Genomic DNA, 21,163 nt, shown 5'->3' on the forward strand with positions numbered 1-21,163 from the left:
GCCTTTCTGGATACAGAAAATGTTTGACTGCTGCCCTGGCCAGCACATTCTCCAGATCTTTCACCAATTAAAACCGTCTGGTCAATGGTGGCCGAGCAACTGGCTCGTCACAATACGCCAGTCACTACTCTTGATGAACTGTGGTATTGTGTTGAAGCAGCATTGGCAGCTGTGCCTGTACACGCCTTCCAAGCTCTGTTTGACTCAATGTCCAGGCGTAGCAAGGCCGTTATTACGATCAGAGGTTGTTGGCTGGTTCAAATGGCTCTGGGCACTATGGGACTTAACATCGATGGTCATCAGTCCCCTAGAACTTAGAACTACTTAAACCTAACCAACCTAAGGACATCGCACAACACCCAGTCATCACGAGAGAGGTGGTTGTTCTGGGTACTGATTTCTTAGGATCTATGCACCCAAATTGCGTGAAAATGTAATCACATGTCAGTTCTAGTATAATATATTTGTCCAATGAATACCCGTTTATCATTTGCATTTGTTCTTGGTGTAGCAATTTTAATAACCAGTAGTGTACAACAGCGCAACCTGCAGGCTTGGCTAACATCTCCATTTATGTTGAACATGCATTTCTCATGGTAAGTAAATCTGTCCTCAACCTGAAGATTAGTGTACACATAGCAGTGCTGTGTTAGGCATCCCACTATTGGAGTTGCCATGCAATTGCCGTGCTACGGCCTTTGAAATGTCTTACCCATTCAATTATAGAGGGACCTATAGTTTAATGCCGATTTCAAACCGCTGTGCAATTTGGAAATTTTCAGATCAACACTTTATTAGCAGAGATGAAAGAAGGGATAAGTGACAGAAAAAGAAATCGTAGGATCGACTGCAGATCAAACCTCGAAACTTTGGGTTTGCTGTCTGGTCCTTACCAGCTCAGCCAGCTTCCAAGAACTAATAATCTAAGCTAGCGAACAAATTGCAGGAGTAATGTTAATAATGTTAAATTTCTCATCCAAAATACACTCTGTTTCTTACATCTTCTTCTTCTTCTTCTTCTTCTTCTTCTTCTTTCAAAAAATAGGCGATTCGCCTGTTTCGGTCACTGTGAAAGTTGTTGCCAACGTCTCTTGGTCTGCCAATGTCTCTCTTGCCATTCGTTCTACTAGAATTCTTTCCAAGTGCGACAGCCTTCTTTTTTTAATTTTCTTTTTAACCTCGAATGAGCCAACTAAGGATCACGAGCCTGTTTCAACTCCTTATCCGTTTTTCTTTTCTTTTCTACTTTTTCGTCTATTCAGTATGGTTTTCCCTTTCTTCTGACAATTTAAGATCAGTTCTTTTCCCTTTCCTACCTTGAAATTCTTCTGTATCCAATACTTTTTTCCTATCCTTTTCTGACAGTTGTTCTTTCAGCTTTTATAGCTGCTTTTTCTCAGTCTTTTTTGCATCATAGATCCAGTTTATTGTTGGCTTATTATACCATACATATCTGAAGATCCTTTTGACTAGTCTATATTCCAAAAATATCACTCTTCATTTTCTCATTATTTCTTATATTTTTTCTGTGTTTTGATAAATTCCATCGTTAGTTCGTAATTTTTAGCCTTCCATAATTTTCTGTGTGTGTAATATTTTCCTAAACATTTGCCTTTGTTATTTCTAATTTATCTAGATTGTAGTTTAACGCAAGACATTCGCTTCCATCTAGACATTCTAGTTTCACAACTATATTGTAACGCCTTATTTTTGCATTTTTAGACGGGAACTTTTTATTTTAAAGGTCTTTAATTGCACTACAACCGCTTTGTGCATCCTTTCTCTATTGTGGCATTTTACAAACCATTTTCTTGGATTATTTCCCCATGATACTGAAATTCTTAAAATTTTTCTATTTTGCCGGTATTTGTTTTCAGTAATTTCGGTGCATTAACCCTCGTTAAATATTTATTATTTCCTGCATAATTTATTAAGCCGATCAACTGCCACTTTCTTCTAAAAGTTAATTTTTATTACAACATGGGTCATATTTTCGGAGAGTATAGTACAGTCATCTGAAAATGCGAGACGTTTCTTCTAGTCTTCTCGTTTCCTCTTCCATACCTCGTTGGTGAAATCGTACTCATTCAGTTTTTCTTTCCATATTTTCATTGGTTTTTCTAGAACACAATTAAAAAGATGTGTTCATTTTGAAGGGCTGACTTCCGTAAATTAAGTTTAGATAATGTGAATGCAAGTGTTTCACGAATAAGATTTGCTAATTTCGACTTTGCCATAAAGTCTCGGGTTATTTTATGTATACTGTCTCTGTCAACAAAAGTAATCGCCTTCTGAAATCAGCAGACATAACTAAAATAGCTTTTGAATTCTGTAATCTGTGGCAAATGATGGACTTCAGACTAAATATTTGTTCAGAACATGATACGCCCTTTATAAAACCACCTTGATGTTTACTGTCTACTGTTTTCACACTGTTTAGTAGAATTTTGGGAAATACATTATATGCAACTATTAGCAAAGAAATTTTAGTAGTCGATGTATCGAGGCTATCTTCCACTCTCCTGGACTTTTTTTTTTTTCTCCATGTTTCTTCAAAGATTAATTGTAGCTCATTTTTTATTTTTGGTAAAGACCATTTCAGAAGTTCCGCTGTAATAGTCTTCTCCAATAGCTGTATTGTTTTACATGGTTTTAACTACTTCTTGGATTTCTTTGATAGTCAGTGGTAAATCTTCTTCTAGATTTTATGAGTGTTTGAGAATTACAGATTATGGATTGGTTCTGGAAATTAAGAAACTGATCAAAATATTTTCAAAGTATTTCGCAATTTTCAATCGGGCGTAACGACGCCTGCCATTTTCGTTTCTGAAATATACACATAGGGTTTTGTTTCCTATCAGTCTGCCCTTAAATGTCTAATAAAAATCACGAGTATTACTTTTTCAAAAGTTTTCGTCAGTTTCCGCAAGTTTTCTCTTTTCAGAATCTCTTTCGATTCTTCTAATTAACCTAGCCGTTTCCTGTCTTTACACTTTAAACTAATCAGTTTTCAGTATTCCTTGAACATTTCTACGTTTTCCTTTTTTTGGCACTCTGTTATAGTTTCTTCACATATTTCATCCAATATTTTTTTTGACTGTTCTAATATCTATCCTATGTCGTCTGCTTTCCACTCTTCAGATCTGTGTGACCAATTAGCATTTCAAATCCACCGAAATGTAAGTCACAATTCCGCATCACAACACTGGACATTGTACTGCTTGCAGTGAACACACTTTGAGCTGCTGATACATCCATATATTTTTCATTTCATTGTATTTCCCTTCCTGGTTCTCTGCACATGTTCCCCATCGCACCCCTCTCAGATTTAGGGGTAAGGTAGCACAGTGGACAGCCCATCAAAAACTGAACACTGATCAAGCATGAAAACAGGAAGAAGATGTTCTGAACTGTGAAAAAAGAAGCAAAACAGAAACAGTGAACGGTTGAAGGGCAAGAAGTGCAATATAGAGTAGCATAACACAGCAACAGCGTCGTGATTATTGCCGGCACCGTAGCTCAGCATGTTCGGTCAGAGGGTTGTGTATCTTCTACAACAAAAACAAAAAACAAATAATCTGAATTAATGGATCACCGATGAACCTGAACAAGCGTCATGGGACGTCCGCCTCGAACAAATAGAACTAACCTTGACGAACAAAATATCAACAAAAAAAGAAAAACGAAAAAAGTGGTCACGGTGTTGGACTGTCAAGTGTGTGACCCGTGTTCAAATCTCTATCGTGTCCTTTTTTTTCACAACATTATGAGTTTTCTGTACAGTCATTAAAATGTATGTTCTCCTTCTATGGTCTTGGCCGTTGTCCTACTATACAGAGTGGTCGGAAATTCCCGCTACAGACTTCTAGGACTTATAGTTGGGAGTGAGATACATCGTATTTTGAATAGGAAGCCAGGTCCGGAAACGTCATCCAACGAGACTACAGAGCGTCAAATTTGTAGGCGCTGGCGTCTGTAAATGTAAGTTTACAAGTGGCTCTCACAATGTAGATATAGAAGTAGATGAAAGAAAGGAATTAGTATCTCACCAACCAATAGGCAACAATTAGGAAAACCATAAAGTCTTCTAAAAAAAAGACCCTTTTCCCATAAGTTAGGATATAATATTTTTAAATTTCAATACCAGTTTAGCATTGTAGCCGACCAAACGAAAGAAGTAACACCAGTAGTGTTCTACGAACGCTTAGGCACGCGAACACTACCGGTTTTGATCTTCATCCATAGTCTGCTGGTCGAAAAAGTATCGTGTTTCTCAAGAAATTTGCTAAGAATCCAGAGATTCTACTATCGATGTCGTGTGGCCCTCGACCACAAATCCAGATGTTTCTAAATTCTGCCTCACTGGTATCTGCGGGCAAGTAGAATTTCTCCAACACAGTATCGTAAAAGGATATCTTGCATGATAGCATACGTCTGACTTATAATTCGTGAGAAGCAGTGGATGAGACTCATTATTACAGCGAAGTGTTTCTTGCTGTCAGAAGTTGCCAAGCTCAGTTAGACTTGCAGGACTAAATGTGTATGCGGCAGGCATCAAACTTTGGTTTTCCTTTACGCCAGTGATTCCCAACCTTTCTGAGACTATGACACCTGAGTGCAATTAGATACTGGTATTACCCACCCAAGTCTCCCAGCCATCAACAACATTAGCGCCTAACGAAACTTTAGAATGAAAGAGCATTATCTGTGAACGCTTTCATTTTTTAAATGATGGAAGGTAAATGATAGTTGGTTTTAGTATGTCTCTTATTAAACCCCCGAAATAATGAATTAATGATACAACAGGTACTGCTTAATTGTAACAACATTTTATTTATATTTATAGAAAGATGGGGTAATTCTCAATTCATTGCGATGACTACGTACAACTCCTCCTCAGAAAAGAAAGCTAATTATCAAAATTGATGGTAGGTACTTATTACAAAAAGTGCTTCCTCTCACTTGCTTTACTCACACCCAGCAACCCCATTTTAAAATCAAGCAAGTCAAATGGTGTACACTACACCACATGCTTGTGTACCATGAGATTCTTGGATTGCTTACCCCTAAAATGAGTGTATATTATACCTCAAGCTTGTGTATTAGTAGATTCTTGGACTCCTTACCCCTAAAATGACAGAAATTGGAAGACTTTAGGGTGCCGGTGCTTTGCGGCTGACCACTTCCGCACAGCAATGTACTAGCCATTACGTAATTACTGCTGTTTTGCGATCTGAATTAGATCGTTTATTGTAGCGAAGTGAATAATGAAGCAGTTTCTGGTTAGTTGTGGGAACTACGTATAACTCGGAGAGGGCATTATCATGAGATATTTAAGCAAATATGTGTCAATATTACTATGTGGGGAGCAAGGGAGGTGTTGTTCAGGCATTCGTTTCACAAGCTGTAACCTCCACCACATTCTCTCATACTTTAAAATAAAAAATGTAATTATTGGTAACTTATGTAATCAGTATTACAGTTTTGTGAAATAGTAATGATGATAACAATAATAATGATCTTTTGAAAATAGTTCAGTTTCGAGACCCAAACACTACTGATTTTTTTTTTTTTTTTTTTTTTTTTTTTTTTTACTCGTTAGAAAATTTCGTTTTACTGCTTAGGGGATAATTACCCCCATGTTGGGTGCCATTGCTTCAGGCTGTGAGAAGTTTAACATTACTTTCCACTCCTTGATGTATTGGTGAGTGGTGCGTCTTTTCGGTAAAGAGAATAACTTTACATATAGCAACTGCTCGTGAAATACGGTTATTGGATTTTTATACCTGTTGGTGTTCTGGAGGTCAGTAGCTTATAACGTTTAGCCTATCAGTCATCGCGCCGTGGCCATTGTGTGCCATGGATAGTACGTGAGAGTTCACTTGCGCCACAAAGGTGAGGAATACAATAGATTTCCCACAATGAGACATCAGAAGTTCGGCAGGCTGTCATCGGTTGCAATGTTTCTAGGATGACATCGAAGTGTTTGCAACATAAAAAAAAGGCTAGTTCAATAAGAGGCGTTAATATATCATATATATAATTTCTCAAATCAATATCCCTTCTTATCAACAAGTACTAATCGTACAGCGATGAATGAGGTATCGCTGGAAAGATTTTTTTAACTGGCATTTGACATTCCATACCGATTTTGCACTAAAACTTACTACTTGTGGAACATTTTAACATACGAGACCTTTAACTATCATGTGCAAAAGGAAATCATCGATGGCCAGCTTCATACCTTTACGAAACTAATTTATTAATCACAAGTAAGAGATTCTCTTTTCATACTGTCTTGTTGCAAATTGCAAATACCATTTTATTTATTTTAAAATAGTTTTTAACTAGATAATTTGTATACAGTATTGTCATATATAATAACGGTGACCGACGCAATAGTCCATTGTCTCTGCCTGTCGTACAAGTTGACTTTTCTGAAAGAATACACTTTCCGAAACGACAAACACATGTCACTGTCGCCAACTACACTTATTCCAACGACTTCACTTATTTCAAATACTGTCATTGAAGTGGAAAGTCTGGCGCAAGTTCCCTGGTGTGTACATATTTCATGTCCATTGAAGAACATTGAGAGTGTCAAACGATAACAGCTATTTTTCCTGTATCTAGTGCAAAACAATTAAGTTTTTGAGAACTGAAACGCGTTCTTATGCGTATTTTTACATTCTCGGGTTATACTCACGTGGTAGGTGATTGCCAGTATTACAGTCGCCGTATCAAATCCTCCATATCCTGCATTTAATGGACATTGGGATTCATAGTGTCAGATGTAATCCTGTTCACAATTACAGTATGTGAGCACCATAGCGTTAAAGAAGCTTGGTGTTTTAACAGGGTAATACGTTGTGAGATTCGTAATGAAAAGAGAAAAGAGTTTCCAGAATGAGATTTTCACTCTGCAGCGGAGTGTGCGCTGACATGAAACGTCCTGGTAGATTAAAACTGTGTGCCCGACCGAGACTCGAACTCGGGACCTTTGCCTTTCGCGGGAAAGTGCTCTACCATCTGAGCTACCGAAGCACGACTCACGCCCGGTACTCACAGCTTTACTTCTGCCAGTATCTCGTCTCCTACCTTCCAAACGCATTATTGTGGCCAAGATAGATACGAAGCCCACACCTACTACAGTAGTGCAAGTTTATATGCCAACTAGCTCTGCAGATGACGAAGAGCTTGAAGAAATGTATGATGAAATAAAAGCAATTATTCAGATAGTGAAGGGAGACGAAAATTTAATAGTCATGGGTGACTGGAATTCGAGTGTAGGAAAAGGGAGAGAAGGAAACGTAGTAGGTGAATATGGATTGGGGCTAAGAAATGAAAGAGGAAGCCGCCTGATAGAATTTTGCACAGAGCACAACTTAATCATAGCTAACACTTGGTTTAAGAATCATGATAGAAGGTTGTATACATGGAAGAACCCTGGAGATACTAAAAGGTATCAGATAGATTATATAATGGTAAGACAGAGATTTAGGAACCAGGTTTTAAATTGTAAGACATTTCCAGGGGCAGATGTGGACTCTGACCACAATCTATTGGTTATGACCTGTAGATTAAAACTGAAGAAACTGCAAAAAGGTGGGAATTTAAGGAGATGGGACCTGGATAAACTGAAAGAACCAGAGGTTGTACAGAGTTTCAGGGAGAGCATAAGGGAACAATTGAAAGGAATGGGGGAAAGAAATACAGTAGAAGAAGAATGGGTAGCTCTGAGGGATGAAGTAGTAAAGGCAGCAGAGGATCAAGTAGGTAAAAAGAAGAGGGTTATTAGAAATCCTTGGGTAACAGAAGAAATATTGAATTTAATTGATGAAAGGAGAAAATATAAAAATGCAGTAAATGAAGCAGGCAGAAAGGAATACAAACGTCTCAAAAATGAGATCGACAGGAAGTGCAAAATGGCTAAGCAGGGATGGCTAGAGCACAAATGTAAGGATGTAGAGGCTTATCTCACTAGGGGTAAGATAGATACTGCCTACAGGAAAATTAAAGAGACCTTTGGAGATAAGAGAACCACATGTATGAACATCAAGAGCTCAGATGGAAACCCAGTTCTAAGCAAAGAAGGGAAAGCAGAAAGGTGGAAGGAGTATATAGAGGGTCTATACAAGAGCGATGCACTTGAGGACAATATTATGGAAATGGAAGAGGATGTAGATGAAGATGAAATGGGAGATACGATACTGCGTGAAGAGTTTGACAGAGCACTGAAAGACCTGAGTCGAAACAAGGCCCCCGGAGTAGACAACATTCCATTGGAACTACTGACGACCTTGGGAGAGCCAGTCCTGACAAAACTCTACCACCTGGTGAGCAAGATGTATGAAACAGGGGAAATACCCTCAGACTTCAAGAAGAATATCATAATTCCAATCCCAAAGAAAGCAGGTGTTGACAGATGTGAAAATTACCGAACAATCAGTTTAATAAGCCACAGCTGCAAAATACTAACACGAATTCTTTACAGACGAATGGAAAAAGTAGTAGAAGCCGACCTCGGGGAAGATCAGTTTGGATTCCGTAGAAATATTGGAACACGTGAGGCAATACTGACCTTACGACTTATCTTGGAAGAAAGATTAAGGAAAGGCAAACCTACATTTCTAGCATTTGTAGACTTAGAGAAAGCTTTTGATAATGTTGACTGGAATACTCTCTTTCAAATTCTAAAGGTGGCAGGGGTAAAATACAGGGAGCGAAAGGCTATTTACAACTTGTACAGAAACCAGATGGCAGTTATAAGAGTTGAGGGACACGAAAGGGAAGCAGTGGTTGGGAAGGGAGTAAGACAGGGTTGTAGCCTCTCCCCGATGTTATTCAATCTCTATATTGAGCAAGCAGTAAAGGAAACAAAAGAAAAATTTGGAGTAGGTATTAAAATCCATGGAGAAGAAATAAAAACTTTGAGGTTCGCCGATGACATTGTAATTCTGTCAGAGACAGCAAAGGACTTGGAAGAGCAGTTGAACGGAATGGATGGTGTCTTGAAGGGAGGATATAAGATGAACATCAACAAAAGCAAAACGAGGATAATGGAATGTAGTCGAATTAAGTCGGGTGATGCTGAGGGTATTAGATTAGGAAATGAGACACTTAAAGTAGTAAAGGAGTTTTGCTATTTGGGGAGCAAAATAACTGATGATGGTCGAAGTAGAGAGGATATAAAATGTAGACTGGCAATGGCAAGGAAAGCGTTTCTGAAGAAGAGAAATTTGTTAACATCGAGTATAGATTTAAGTGTCAGGAAGTCATTTCTGAAAGTATTTGCATGGAGTGTAGCCATGTATGGAAGTGAAACATGGACGGTAAATAGTTTGGACAAGAAGAGAATAGAAGCTTTTGAAATTTGGTGCTACAGAAGAATGCTGAAGATTAGATGGGTAGATCACATAACTAATGAGGAAGTATTGAATAGGATTGGGGAGAAGAGAAGTTTGTGGCACAACTTGACCAGAAGAAGGGATCGGTTGGTAGGACATGTTCTGAGGCATCAAGGGATCACCAATTTAGCATTGGAGGGCAGCGTGGAGGGTAAAAATCGTAGAGGGAGACCAAGAGATGAATACACTAAGCAGATTCAGAAGGATGTAGGTTGCAGTAGGTACTGGGAGATGAAGAAGCTCGCACAGGATAGAGTAGCATGGAGAGCTGCATCAAACCAGTCTCAGGACTGAAGACCACAACAACAACAACCTTCCAAACTTTGCAGAAGCTCTCCTGCGAACCTTGCAGAACTAGCACTCCTGAAAGAAAGGATATAGCGGAGGCATGGCTTAGCCACAGCCGGGGGGATGTTTCCAGAATGAGATTTTCAGTCTGCAGCGGAGTGTGCTCTGATATGAAACTTCCTGCGAACCAGGAGAGCTTCTGTAAAGTTTGGAAAGTAGGAGACGAGATACTGGCAGAAGTAAAGCTGTGAGTACCGGGCGTGAGTCGTGCTTCGGTAGCTCAGATGGTAGAGCACTTGCCCGCGAAAGGCAAAGGTCCCGAGTTCGAGTCTCGGTCGGGCACACAGTTTTAATCTGCGAGAAAAGAGTTAATTGACACACATCTTAATCAGTACAGTGGAATACAAGCGCGACCGTCCGGTGATCACAGATAACTTATCGATAAAAAAATGTAGAATGGAAGCAAGGTGAGAGAGTCACGTTATGGACATCACATGCAACAAGGCCGACTTAAGTACAGATACTTAAGACTTCGAATGCGTGCAAAATGGGCGACAGAAAAATCAGACAACGTAGCGATGCAGTGCTACACGAGAGAAAGATATGAAACGAATTTGTTATAGCATAAAAATAATAAACTATAAAATAAAATGCTTTATGACAGATAAAACGGAAACAAATTCTGGAAGGGAGATTGCCGGAACTACACATTAGGAATGATGTAGATGATCAGCAGAAAAAATAATTTGGTCTTGAACGAATTAAAGGATGCAGAAAGGGCTTGATGTAGAACAGGAAACACTTTACCCTCCACAAATTTCGAACACATATTTATAAGTGTTCCCTGTAGTGCTGCTCACAGAGTAGTTTTTCCACAGACGGGGCTTTCGCACGACTTCTTGCTCCCCACATAGTCCATCTGTGACGGAAATATTGATACATATTTGCTTAAGTATCTCATTATAGTGCCCTCTCCGAGTTATGTATAGTTCCCACAATTAACCATTAACTGCTTCATTCTTCACTTCGCTACATTAAACGATCTAACTCAGATGGAGCCTTGAACAGAATGGTGAGGTGGAGGGTGGGGGTCGAGAGTTCCAAATAGCCGCCGTCTCCATGACGTCGGGCTTCCGTTGCTTCCTCGAATCCTACACAGAGGACGAGGCATCTATTTCACTTTAAATTCTTTTTCTTACGCTAAAGATACTGATAAACGATTTTCATTTTCACGCTTAGTAATTAGGGCCTCTGAACAAAGCGAACGGTGTATTATCGTAACCTTATTAACAACCGAAATGCGGGCATGAAATTACTTTTCTTTAGATGATACTATGCGAGTTTTTCTCTCCAGAATAATAGCTCTAGACGATCTCTTTAAGTATCTCCATAAGTTAGTACAGTGACAGCTAATAACTCGTAGTTAAAATTCATAGTAGAGCTAAACAACATTTACAAATTAATAACGCTGTGAGACTCCTTTACTAGTGGTATAAATTACATTAAATTTGGGGTGTCACAATACATCTGCACAAAACAATTTAATCGAGTATCTCTATCTCGGTGAATCAATTGTTGAGAAAAGAACAAAATTCCTGGTGGTGTGTGTTCGACCCATTGCGAGACAATCAGGAGAAACTAACTTTGAAAGCATTTTATCTTCACAATTGTATTCACAGACAGACGAAATTGTCATATGGCCAGTGTCGTAACAGCGTAGTTTGACATCCGGTGCGATGTTTTAACTTGTCACCTTCCCAAACCCCACAAACTCCACAAAAATATCAAATAATTTTTTAGAGGAAGGCAACTCTTTGATACAAGTGGTTAAGTAAGCAAAGTATATCGTTAACTATTTTGTAAACAGTTTTTATGAATGAAAAAAATGTAATTTTTTATAAATAATACGGTTTAATTAATTATTAATGAAGCAGTACAAATAATATAAAACTTTCTTAGTGATAGATGACTTTATCATGTAGCTTAGAACCTCTTCCTTCTAACTTTTTCTGCTGCTAATTTTGAAACTGAGTTATCACAATCGATGCGTACATTTAGCTACGTTATATTTCATTAACAAAATTGACAAACTGGAGAATAATTCTTGATTCATTTGAACCTAAATTGTAAAATACCCTTCTCACATGACGCTACCGAAACATATGAAGTTTAGAAAAATGTTAACATGAAAATAAGGTTGGGAAAAGAAGGAAATCCATACTCAGTCAGGAACTAAGATATCCATCGGAACTTCTGGACTTCAGAAGCTTGCAGAAATCTTCTTAGTTGCGGTATCAGAAATCACATCTTAACTGTCAACTGAACTTTTTACGGCCGGGAAGTCCAATTTTTGACGTTTTAATCAGATTGCTGGGCTCTAAAATATCAAAACGATCTGATATTAATTCCATGGTTTTGCAACGTGTTTCAGATTCTTGTACAAACCTATAGATGCACTATAATACTGAGCTTTCCTGTTCTTAGAAAAAGATCATGAAAGAAATGACGAAAAAAATATTTCTGAATTCGTGCCACAGAACCTGCAAAGTTTTGTCACCCCACAGGCCTGGTAACTGGTACCCGGTAACCCCCCCCCCCCCTTCCTATGCATATGGCAGAGTTACATACATGCAGATATTTGTTCTGTTAGATGTTTTCGATACATTTGCATACGATTATTTTCAGAAACGTTGATGTACATTCGTTCTTCTTCGTATTTAAAGACTTAGTTATTTTTATAGCCCCTCATTGTAATAATAATCTTTGTGGCATATTTGGGGGTTAGGCATTACTCCATATGTGGCATAGGACCACCCACACAAACTACATGTAACTAGTTCTTCCTTGTCCTTCGCTGTTTCAAAAATATGGCACGTGCTATCGCCGTTCGGTATATGTAATGGAATTTTATTTTTCCGCTTACAAATGTAGCAATCTCAGTAAAAGCAATTTTTCGGGGCGAATCGACGAATATGTGTAAGCTTAATTTTACTTGCTCTCTGTAAACACGTGAGATATATTAGAACACACATCCTCTTTCGTCAAACGATTGCCTCATAAGTTTACCCATCGCTTCCTACACTGATTTAATCACCAGTTAATCGGACCAACTGACCACAGCATTACTATTCATTCATTTCTGTTGAGTGAAACCAGTCTGTGAGAACAACGGAATGCAAACAGTCTACGCTTCAATTCTGAGTTGAAATATTCAATCGTTTTGCCAATGTTAAGCCGTTATTGTTGACTGCATTCTGTTATCGCCTGTCATTAGTGTTATTGCCGTTCTGATATTTGGTTTCTATTGAATACCAATAGATAATCTTTAACTCAACTTTTCGTCAACGTTTATCAATAAGGTGTCCTTTTGATAGCGAATTTTGTGTTAGGATCAGAATGTCGAAACAATCAGTGGGATGGGAATGGAAGAAATCAAACGACTGCATGAAAAGTGATGACCCAGATGAATTCAGTGACATGTACAGTATTAGCAAGAATGATCCACATTAGCAAACCAAATGTTTAAAGAAATTCAAGGGAAACTAACGAGTGGTGACAAATATTTCTCAAAATAAAAAAAACTTCCGACAAGCGACAGTTTATGTTTTAAAAGCAAGTGATGAAGTAACCAAACAATCAAAAAAATTGTATCTTACAAGCTTTCAGTTCACGTTACTTCAGCGCTTACCGAAACAGAATCATCGGTATTGAGTGTAAGCCAGCGGAACAAGAGTGAGTTCCAATAAATTTAAATTAACAAGCTATGGGCCCCACACGGAATATTGAATGAAAACTAATTTATATAAATGTATTTTATTGAAGTGTCATAGGTAATAAATATGATGAACTGAGATTCTTATTTTTACACGATTTATTTTCGTGAAAGCTACATAACCTGCCTCTGGCCGAGTGAATTCTTAAGTAAAAAATGCTGCTAGCAGCTGGCACTAACATCGACACGTATTGGAATTCACTGTACAGGCTGTCCAGAAATTCCCGTTAACAGACTTCTAAGACTTGAGCACATAATAGTATTTTAAATAGGAACCCATGTCCGGAAACTTTGTCCAACTACTGACTTTTCCTAATACGGGTTCCTATTCAAAATATTGTGTCCTCATTCCTCTGTCCAAGTCCTAGAAGTTTGCAACGGTAATTTCCGAAAACTCTGTAGAAAGAGAGAGAACTGACTACCATTGTGGACCAACAGATGGCAGCATGTTAGCGGGATGTAAACTACCGAAAAAATTGTTATAGCCCAAAGAATACTAATATTTTATTCATTATGTATTAGGCCTGAACAAACAAGACAATAAATGTGATTAATACTTAATAAATCTACCTTTTCTTCATTGTAAAAAGAAAATATAAAATTTTAAAATACGTCGTCCTCATTTTTGGTTGGTGTATCGAAGGAAAAGCTACGATAGAGAGAGTAACTATCACTGACGATCGTATCCTTAGCAGCAGTTTAAGCTGTGCTCTTAAAATCGTGACATATCCCGAATAAAACTGCACGCCATGAACCTCTAGAAAAAATATCCCTATAAATCAACATTTTCGCACTGTTTACAAAATAAGGATCCCAAGAGTTCCATATAGTTCACATATTTTTCGCTAGAGACGCCATATCTGCGACTGTTCGAAACTAGTTCGTTTAATAACCGGAAGAGGCGCTACAACAGCCGTTGTTTATCGTTGCAAACTTTTCTTCCTTTCGCGTTGATAACGAATTTTAGCGTCTAACACATTATTATATTTCGATAATCCGTAGCAAAGCTGTTTCACAATCACAGAGGATTTTGCAGCTCTGGATCACAATGGTAAGATATTGTAAAATGTATGCCGCTGGCGGAAGATTCTTAAAATTCTCTTTATCTCCAGATGTGTGAAGTTTGGTAGTTCTGTGGACATGGTTCAGATTAGTTGATTCGTTGATCTCCTTGGACAACGTATTGTATAATTTTATTTCCTTGTACAAAATTTTGTTTTGTGCTTTTTGTTTGTTTACTGTTGGTAAATTTAAGTTTAGAATTCCACTTGTTCCATTATTTATTATTTGGGCTGCAGCGTGAGTACACTATCCATTAACATTTGAAATTGGTATTTTTTTAAACTCTGACATGAGCATGGTTCATTAACATAACTAAACATTGTTTTTTCAGTGTTGTGTGAACAAAGGCACACCAACGTTAATTTCTAAACGCTAGACATTCTTTAAAAAGAGAAGTTGCACTTTAACTGCGGTCCTATAGTCAGATTTTAAAATCGACCACTAAAATAAGCCTTGACAGACATCGGAGCACTTCTCTTTCAGTCCTTATTAAAAACTAATAGTACGTGTTGGGGATGGAACCCTGAGATTGTTAAAATCTGAAAAGGAATTGTTCTCTATGTTGATAGTACTTCAAGCAGGGGAAGATTAAATGATTAGTGTCCCCCAGATTTCACCTCCTGCAATCACCGATGTCAGAATTTCTTAGACGAAATAAATGCGAAGGAAAACTGCTGTGATTAAAACTCTTCCTCGTGAATGCAGAGATAAGTCTGCGGTTTACAGACATGTTAGAAACCATGCTTAGCTGGGTATGTGGGATGTGTCTAACTATAATATTTTCCTTCATTTACAGCTGATGCTTTCCAGTCTTCTTCCCACTGCGACATGACGTCCATTTTAATATGAAGTAATTGAAGTAATATGTCGGTGTTAGGTAACTTGATATCTAAGAGGGTTCCGGATATGGCAGCTTCACTGGCCTACGGGTCTACCGTTCCGTTATACAAAATGCCTGTGTGACGTTTAATCCAAAGTACCTAAACATCTTGTTCCATGATCACGAATTCTACTGTTTGTGAGTACTGCTAATGTTTTTCGTCATGTGCATAACACACTGGTAGATGCGCTTACATGGTGCAGCTAGAACCACAGCTGATTGAACGTTTCTCCACTGCGACCGTCCAACCAACCTCTGGGTTGACGACAGCTTTTACTTACTCTTCAGATGTTCACCACTGATCAGATACTACCGTGTTCTTGCTCTTTATGTGCATTAAGTAGATTCATCTTTATTCACTACCAGTGAACGATGAAATAAAGAAGCATTCATTCTAAATTCATAAGCGCTGAAGGTAGTAAAGTAGTTTCAACCTTGAAAAAATTTTTTTTATGATCTGTAGTTTTAGTCTCGAACGAGAGAATAGTGGTAATCATTTTCGATCAATGAGTACTTGTTTAGTGCTGGATACCATTTGCTAATACATCTGAAAAGAGCTTTCTATTCTGTGACAGCGCTTCAACCAGGCAGCCGAGGATGTAAGAAAGCTGACAAAGATGCCCTCGGACCAGGAGCTGCTTGAACTGTACGCGCTCTTCAAACAGGCCACCGTCGGCGACAACAACACAGGTGCGCTGCGACTCTAGTATCTATTACTTTGCTTTAAAATTCCATCAACAAATGGAGGGCTATGGTACCATACATGAAGAATATTATTGATGCTGGCCCACTTGGCGAGGGGTAAAGTATTACACCAACAGACGAAGATTAAACTGTTAAAAACAACTGAATCCATTAGATTTCGTAAATAGTGGGTTAAACTAAACATGACCCTAAATTTTTCAGTCTTAAAATTAAGCCTAAAACAAAGATAGCTCATATAGTAAAAAGTCTAGTGAAGTGCTGTGGTTAAAATGCGAAATTCGTGCTAAATTTAAGCATAAATAACAACTTAATCACCAGTTTTGTGTGTCATATCTAAAATTAGGGGAAGTATTGTCGCTCCTCCAAACCGATATTTTTTAAGTAAATTAATGACTTTGCTCATGATATTAGAACCAGGTGCAAAAATAAAAGTACTGAGCTTACAGAAAAGAATCAGTGTAACAATGAAGATAGATCATACAATAGTAATTTCAGATTTTAAAAAAAGCAAGGAATCTGACGTATACAGTTCATTAAAGCAGAAACAGACCCATTAAACTAATGCTTAAAATGCCCTCAAAATTTCGGAGTAGTATGGTAAAGTCACCGGGTATCCACTGGTATGATATAACCATGGACGTGGGAGGGGCGGTGGCTACTTTACAAATTGAAGCCGATGTCCGCCATCTTAACTAGCCCAAAACATTAGGTTCACCGCATTCACCGTGACGTCACTCTGTGTCGTATTACTAGAGCAAATACGCATTCAAGGACAGAAAAAAGATCGAAATTGCCATCCCTGACACTATGTTATTCAAGTAAGCTCTATAATTCTTAGTATTTAAAACTGTTTTTACGCGCACGTGATAGATGTAATTAACAAGAAGTACTCGTAAACAATAGTAATCTGCTACTGTAATGTGCTACTGTTTTGGGCTACTTAAAATGGCGCCCACTCTGGCATCAAAACAGAGTACAGCGTAAGTCTCTAGTGCCACCTTCCTTCTTTCTTTTTACCTCCATGGGTACAAACCCCAACACTGTAACAAAACAAAATCACCTGTAAAATCGCCAGAATGATTTCCAAACAGGAGAATCGTGGTGCTAATTATATTAGCGAGCAAATGCACAATTGTAGTACTCTGTGTGGCATTAACAATAAATTAAAAACACACCAAGTCGTAGAAATTGAAGCCAACAAAGGCAATATCTTAATTATGATACTGATTAGTGATTATGAAAAGAAAATTCATCAATTCTTTAACATTATCTGTAATAAAAAAATTAACCACAATCCAGGTAAATAATTTAACGCCAAAATTAGGAAAGCAGTTAAGAAGTAAGCAGTTAATTTTTGTGAGAAGGAAAGTAGAGAGTGCGTAATAATGAACCCTAGGACCCCCTACACTTGAGCTGAACTGAAGATTGAAATTTCGATTCATCTCATAGCTATTGGTATAGCTAGCCCTGCATATTTATCAAATACAAAATTGAACAGTTTGATAAATGAGCTAAATGTAGAATTCGTAACTCACAAGAACTGGGTGACCAAACAAGAAACATCCGCATCCGAGAGGAAGGTAGATTAGCCTCCTTTGATGAAGCCAATCTATGTACGAATATACCAGTAACCGAAACTTCGAAATTATGAAAGACAGTTTAATTAAAATGCAAAAAGGCAAGCATGGGCGAAATATGACAATCGTTGAGTTTCTACATCATCTTTTATCGAAGACAAATCACATTTTTCATATACAGATGTAGTTATATATACGTAACTATAGTCACCTGCTTCTATCATATTATTATTATTATGTACCATCTGGCAGACGTATATTTTAATTAATTTACGCCCATAATCCAATAAAGAAATCATTTTTCCTTTTCCTAACTTTATTCCATCCTGCAGATGCATTTGATGCTTTGACTTGCTGTCCATGCTGGAATTGTTTGTTATAGTTTCGACCGTCTAATGCGTTTATAACAAGATAGATGTAGTATGTATACATATGACGCATTTATCGATACATTAATACACTTTTAAATTGGTCTGTCTTTGCTGTTTCTGCTTCCCTCAGATTGCACAGAAGTTACAGTTCGTGTTTAGCAACTAAAGCGAGCGCATACAGTGACATAAGAGTATAACGTGTCATTTATTTCAAGAATAACTGTTACTGCACTGAAAAAACATTCTTTTTTATTTTTGACACTTGCACATGATGTGCTAACTCTCAGAACTGCTATTTCAGCCGTTTAATAGTAGGATAATATTACAATATATTGACACCTGTAAGTAAACAATTTTTAGGCTCTCCTTGTAAAATATTTTTATATGTCAGTATGCTAAACATAAACATGTTCATTGTTCTGTTTTTTGTAGACTGTACTTGAAAATGGCCTGCAATGCTGAAATTGGTCAGTTGTGCGAATTTTAATAAAGTAAATCAGCGACAACTAAGGTGGAAACTTTAGAATGTCTGTCAACTCATCTTGATTCGATGGTGATTATTTTATATGACAGACGCGCAGTTGAGAAGAGTCTGCTATGAGTTCGTGAGGCATTATTCTTTCTTTGCATTTACATGTCATATCTTTCCAACATCTTCTGCTTACACGAAATGAGTTCACTTTGTCATCCTTGAGGATACTGGTGACTTAGATCTAAATAAAGTCGTAATCTTGATCACATTTTAATTTATTTGAACAGATAATCAGTTTCGGCTTTAGAGCCACCAACAGACCTGTAAGGAGCGCCAGCTTGAGCGCATTTTTCTGCACAAGCGACCCCTACCTCGTATGCTTTCACCTGAATAAGTTGTTGCTAGTATTTATGATACATCCTGAACACTAATTTTGCACTTCGATGCCTCTAACGCTCCTCTTGGCTTGATGCCTCTACTAACATCTTATCTCGCTTGGTCCTTTATAAAAACAAAGGTATTTTAGAACTTGTGAACAGGAATCTATTACATACAAACTGATAACTATTAAACTATCTACCTCACAAAACAGGCCAAAAAAGGGCGTGTAGCCTTAAACTAAGCTGATGAGCAATACATATAATTCTTAAATAATGGGTAAAAGTTACAAACCATGTGGCTATTGGTACGATCTCTGATAGACCTTCACTAACTAAATATAAAATAAGACTAATAAAATACCAGAGTGAAGTTACAGGTGACGTTCGTACATAAGCCAGTTACATACAATAATCAGTTTAGTAAAGTACGCAACACAGGAAACTGTAGTGACATAAGTAACCTCAGGACGTGAAAGAGCATGACTTACTTACATATAAAGCTTAACACAAGTTAAAAGTAGCAACAGTAATGTAAAGTATGCCTGGAAGTACAAGAGCTAAGGAGAATTGTGTGTGAAAAGAACAGGCATGTTGAGGTGGCTGTCCAAAATGAGATCGGAGCAGGCAGTTCATCAGTAATGTCTTAAGATATTCTGAGAACCTCCAGCTCGTTTTGATGTTTGTGAGCTACGCGGATGTCTTTGACGGTAAGCTGCTCATAGAATAAGGACAGATCCTTATGGTGGGACCCCTATAACTATAACTGGTTGCTACTACAATGTACTGTTATTTATAGGCACTTAAACTGTCGAAGCAGACAGTGTGTTGAAATTGTTAGGGTCACAAACAGTCAGATAAGATTTATTAATACGAGGGTAGTCAACGCCACTGTCACATACCTCAACAACAATGAGCAGACAGTACAGAAAAGGTCTGAAATATATTGAAATCATCGCTTGACCAAAACAGTATGTAATGCTGATTTGTTCAATTAAACTTGCAGCAGAGACAGCCCAACTCAACAGTAATCAACAAACTGTGTTAGCAGAAAAAACAAATCAAATAATACAAAAGATAGTAAAAATGCCCAAGAAATCAACCAATGATGAACACACAGTACAGCAAAAAATATGAAAAGCTGCGCAGGAGTAATTCTCTGCCAACGCAGACGGTGGAAATATTATAGTGATGATAGTAAAACACAAATATTATCAGTCACTGAAAATTCAAAAGATCTAATATCTAGATTCCAAGATGAACATAACAGTAAAGAAAATAAATGGAACTTCTATCCACCAGCAAAGGAATTCAGAGAATTTTGTCAATGAATCAAGTGGTCCCTACATTCATAAAACAATCCTACATAAAGGTGACGCACCATCTAGACTCATAGACTCCATAAGTAGCCCAGAAAATTATGAAGAAGCTGCAGACCATTTTGGCAAAAGCAAGCGCTTATGAAACGACACATACAGTTAAACAAGGAAACTATTAAAAACAGAGAACATACAGTTATTCTCTCAACCCAAACTTGCCTTCTGAGACAAAGTCAATCTGTATTAATGTATCCCTGTAGAAGAAATTATGGAAACAATAAGACAGAACATCTTGAAACATAGAACATCATCTGTACCAGAAGTAACTGAATTTACTGAAGTGCTATAACTTCTACTGTCCCACAGTTACACAACCAACAATAAAATGTATAAACAAGAAGTGGGCCAAGCACAGGGTGTCTTCTAAATGGTATCTTATGAGGGCTTGAACACCGCTAGAGAAAATTTAAATGAGGTGTCTAAGCGTCTATGATGGAATGGCAGCCCATCCTTCAAGACCCACAACCAGAGAAGGTGTTGGATGCTAAGGTCTGGAGTGAATTCGACGTTCTAACGCGTCTCAGAGGTGTTCCGTTGTGTTCAGATCAGCAGTCTGGGCAGGAATGTGGAATGTTGCTGTGAACAAACCATTGCTTCACAGATCCCACTTCATGACAGGCAACAATGTCATGCTGATAAAATTGATCATTGTCTTTGAACTGTTCCTCTGCTGTACACAGTACTGTGAAATTTGTTCATACCCTTTCAAGTTAAGCGTTTCCTTAAGTGCAATAATGTGATCACATCTCAACAATGAAAAACACCCCAGTACCATAACACTTGCTACTTTGTAATTCAGTGTTGGCTCAAGGCATTCGCCGGACTCCGATCACGTTTCCAGCCATCCGCTGTCAGTGGCGTCGCCTGTAAACC

The 21,163-nt window shown here is 37.9% G+C and overlaps 1 protein-coding gene across 1 annotated transcript in view; it reads left to right on the forward strand.

Moving 5' to 3' along the window:
- LOC126175885 (acyl-CoA-binding protein homolog) overlaps positions 1 to 21,163 on the forward strand; it is a 127,161-nt gene that overhangs the window by 96,187 nt on the left and 9,811 nt on the right. Inside the window, exon 3 of the mRNA XM_049922932.1 lies at positions 15,985 to 16,099. Within this exon, the coding sequence (XP_049778889.1) occupies positions 15,985 to 16,099 (115 nt within the window). The remainder of the gene's footprint in view (positions 1 to 15,984; positions 16,100 to 21,163) is intronic.

The sequence above is a fragment of the Schistocerca cancellata genome, chromosome 3, assembly GCF_023864275.1.
Source record: "Schistocerca cancellata isolate TAMUIC-IGC-003103 chromosome 3, iqSchCanc2.1, whole genome shotgun sequence".
NCBI lineage: Eukaryota > Metazoa > Arthropoda > Insecta > Orthoptera > Acrididae > Schistocerca > Schistocerca cancellata.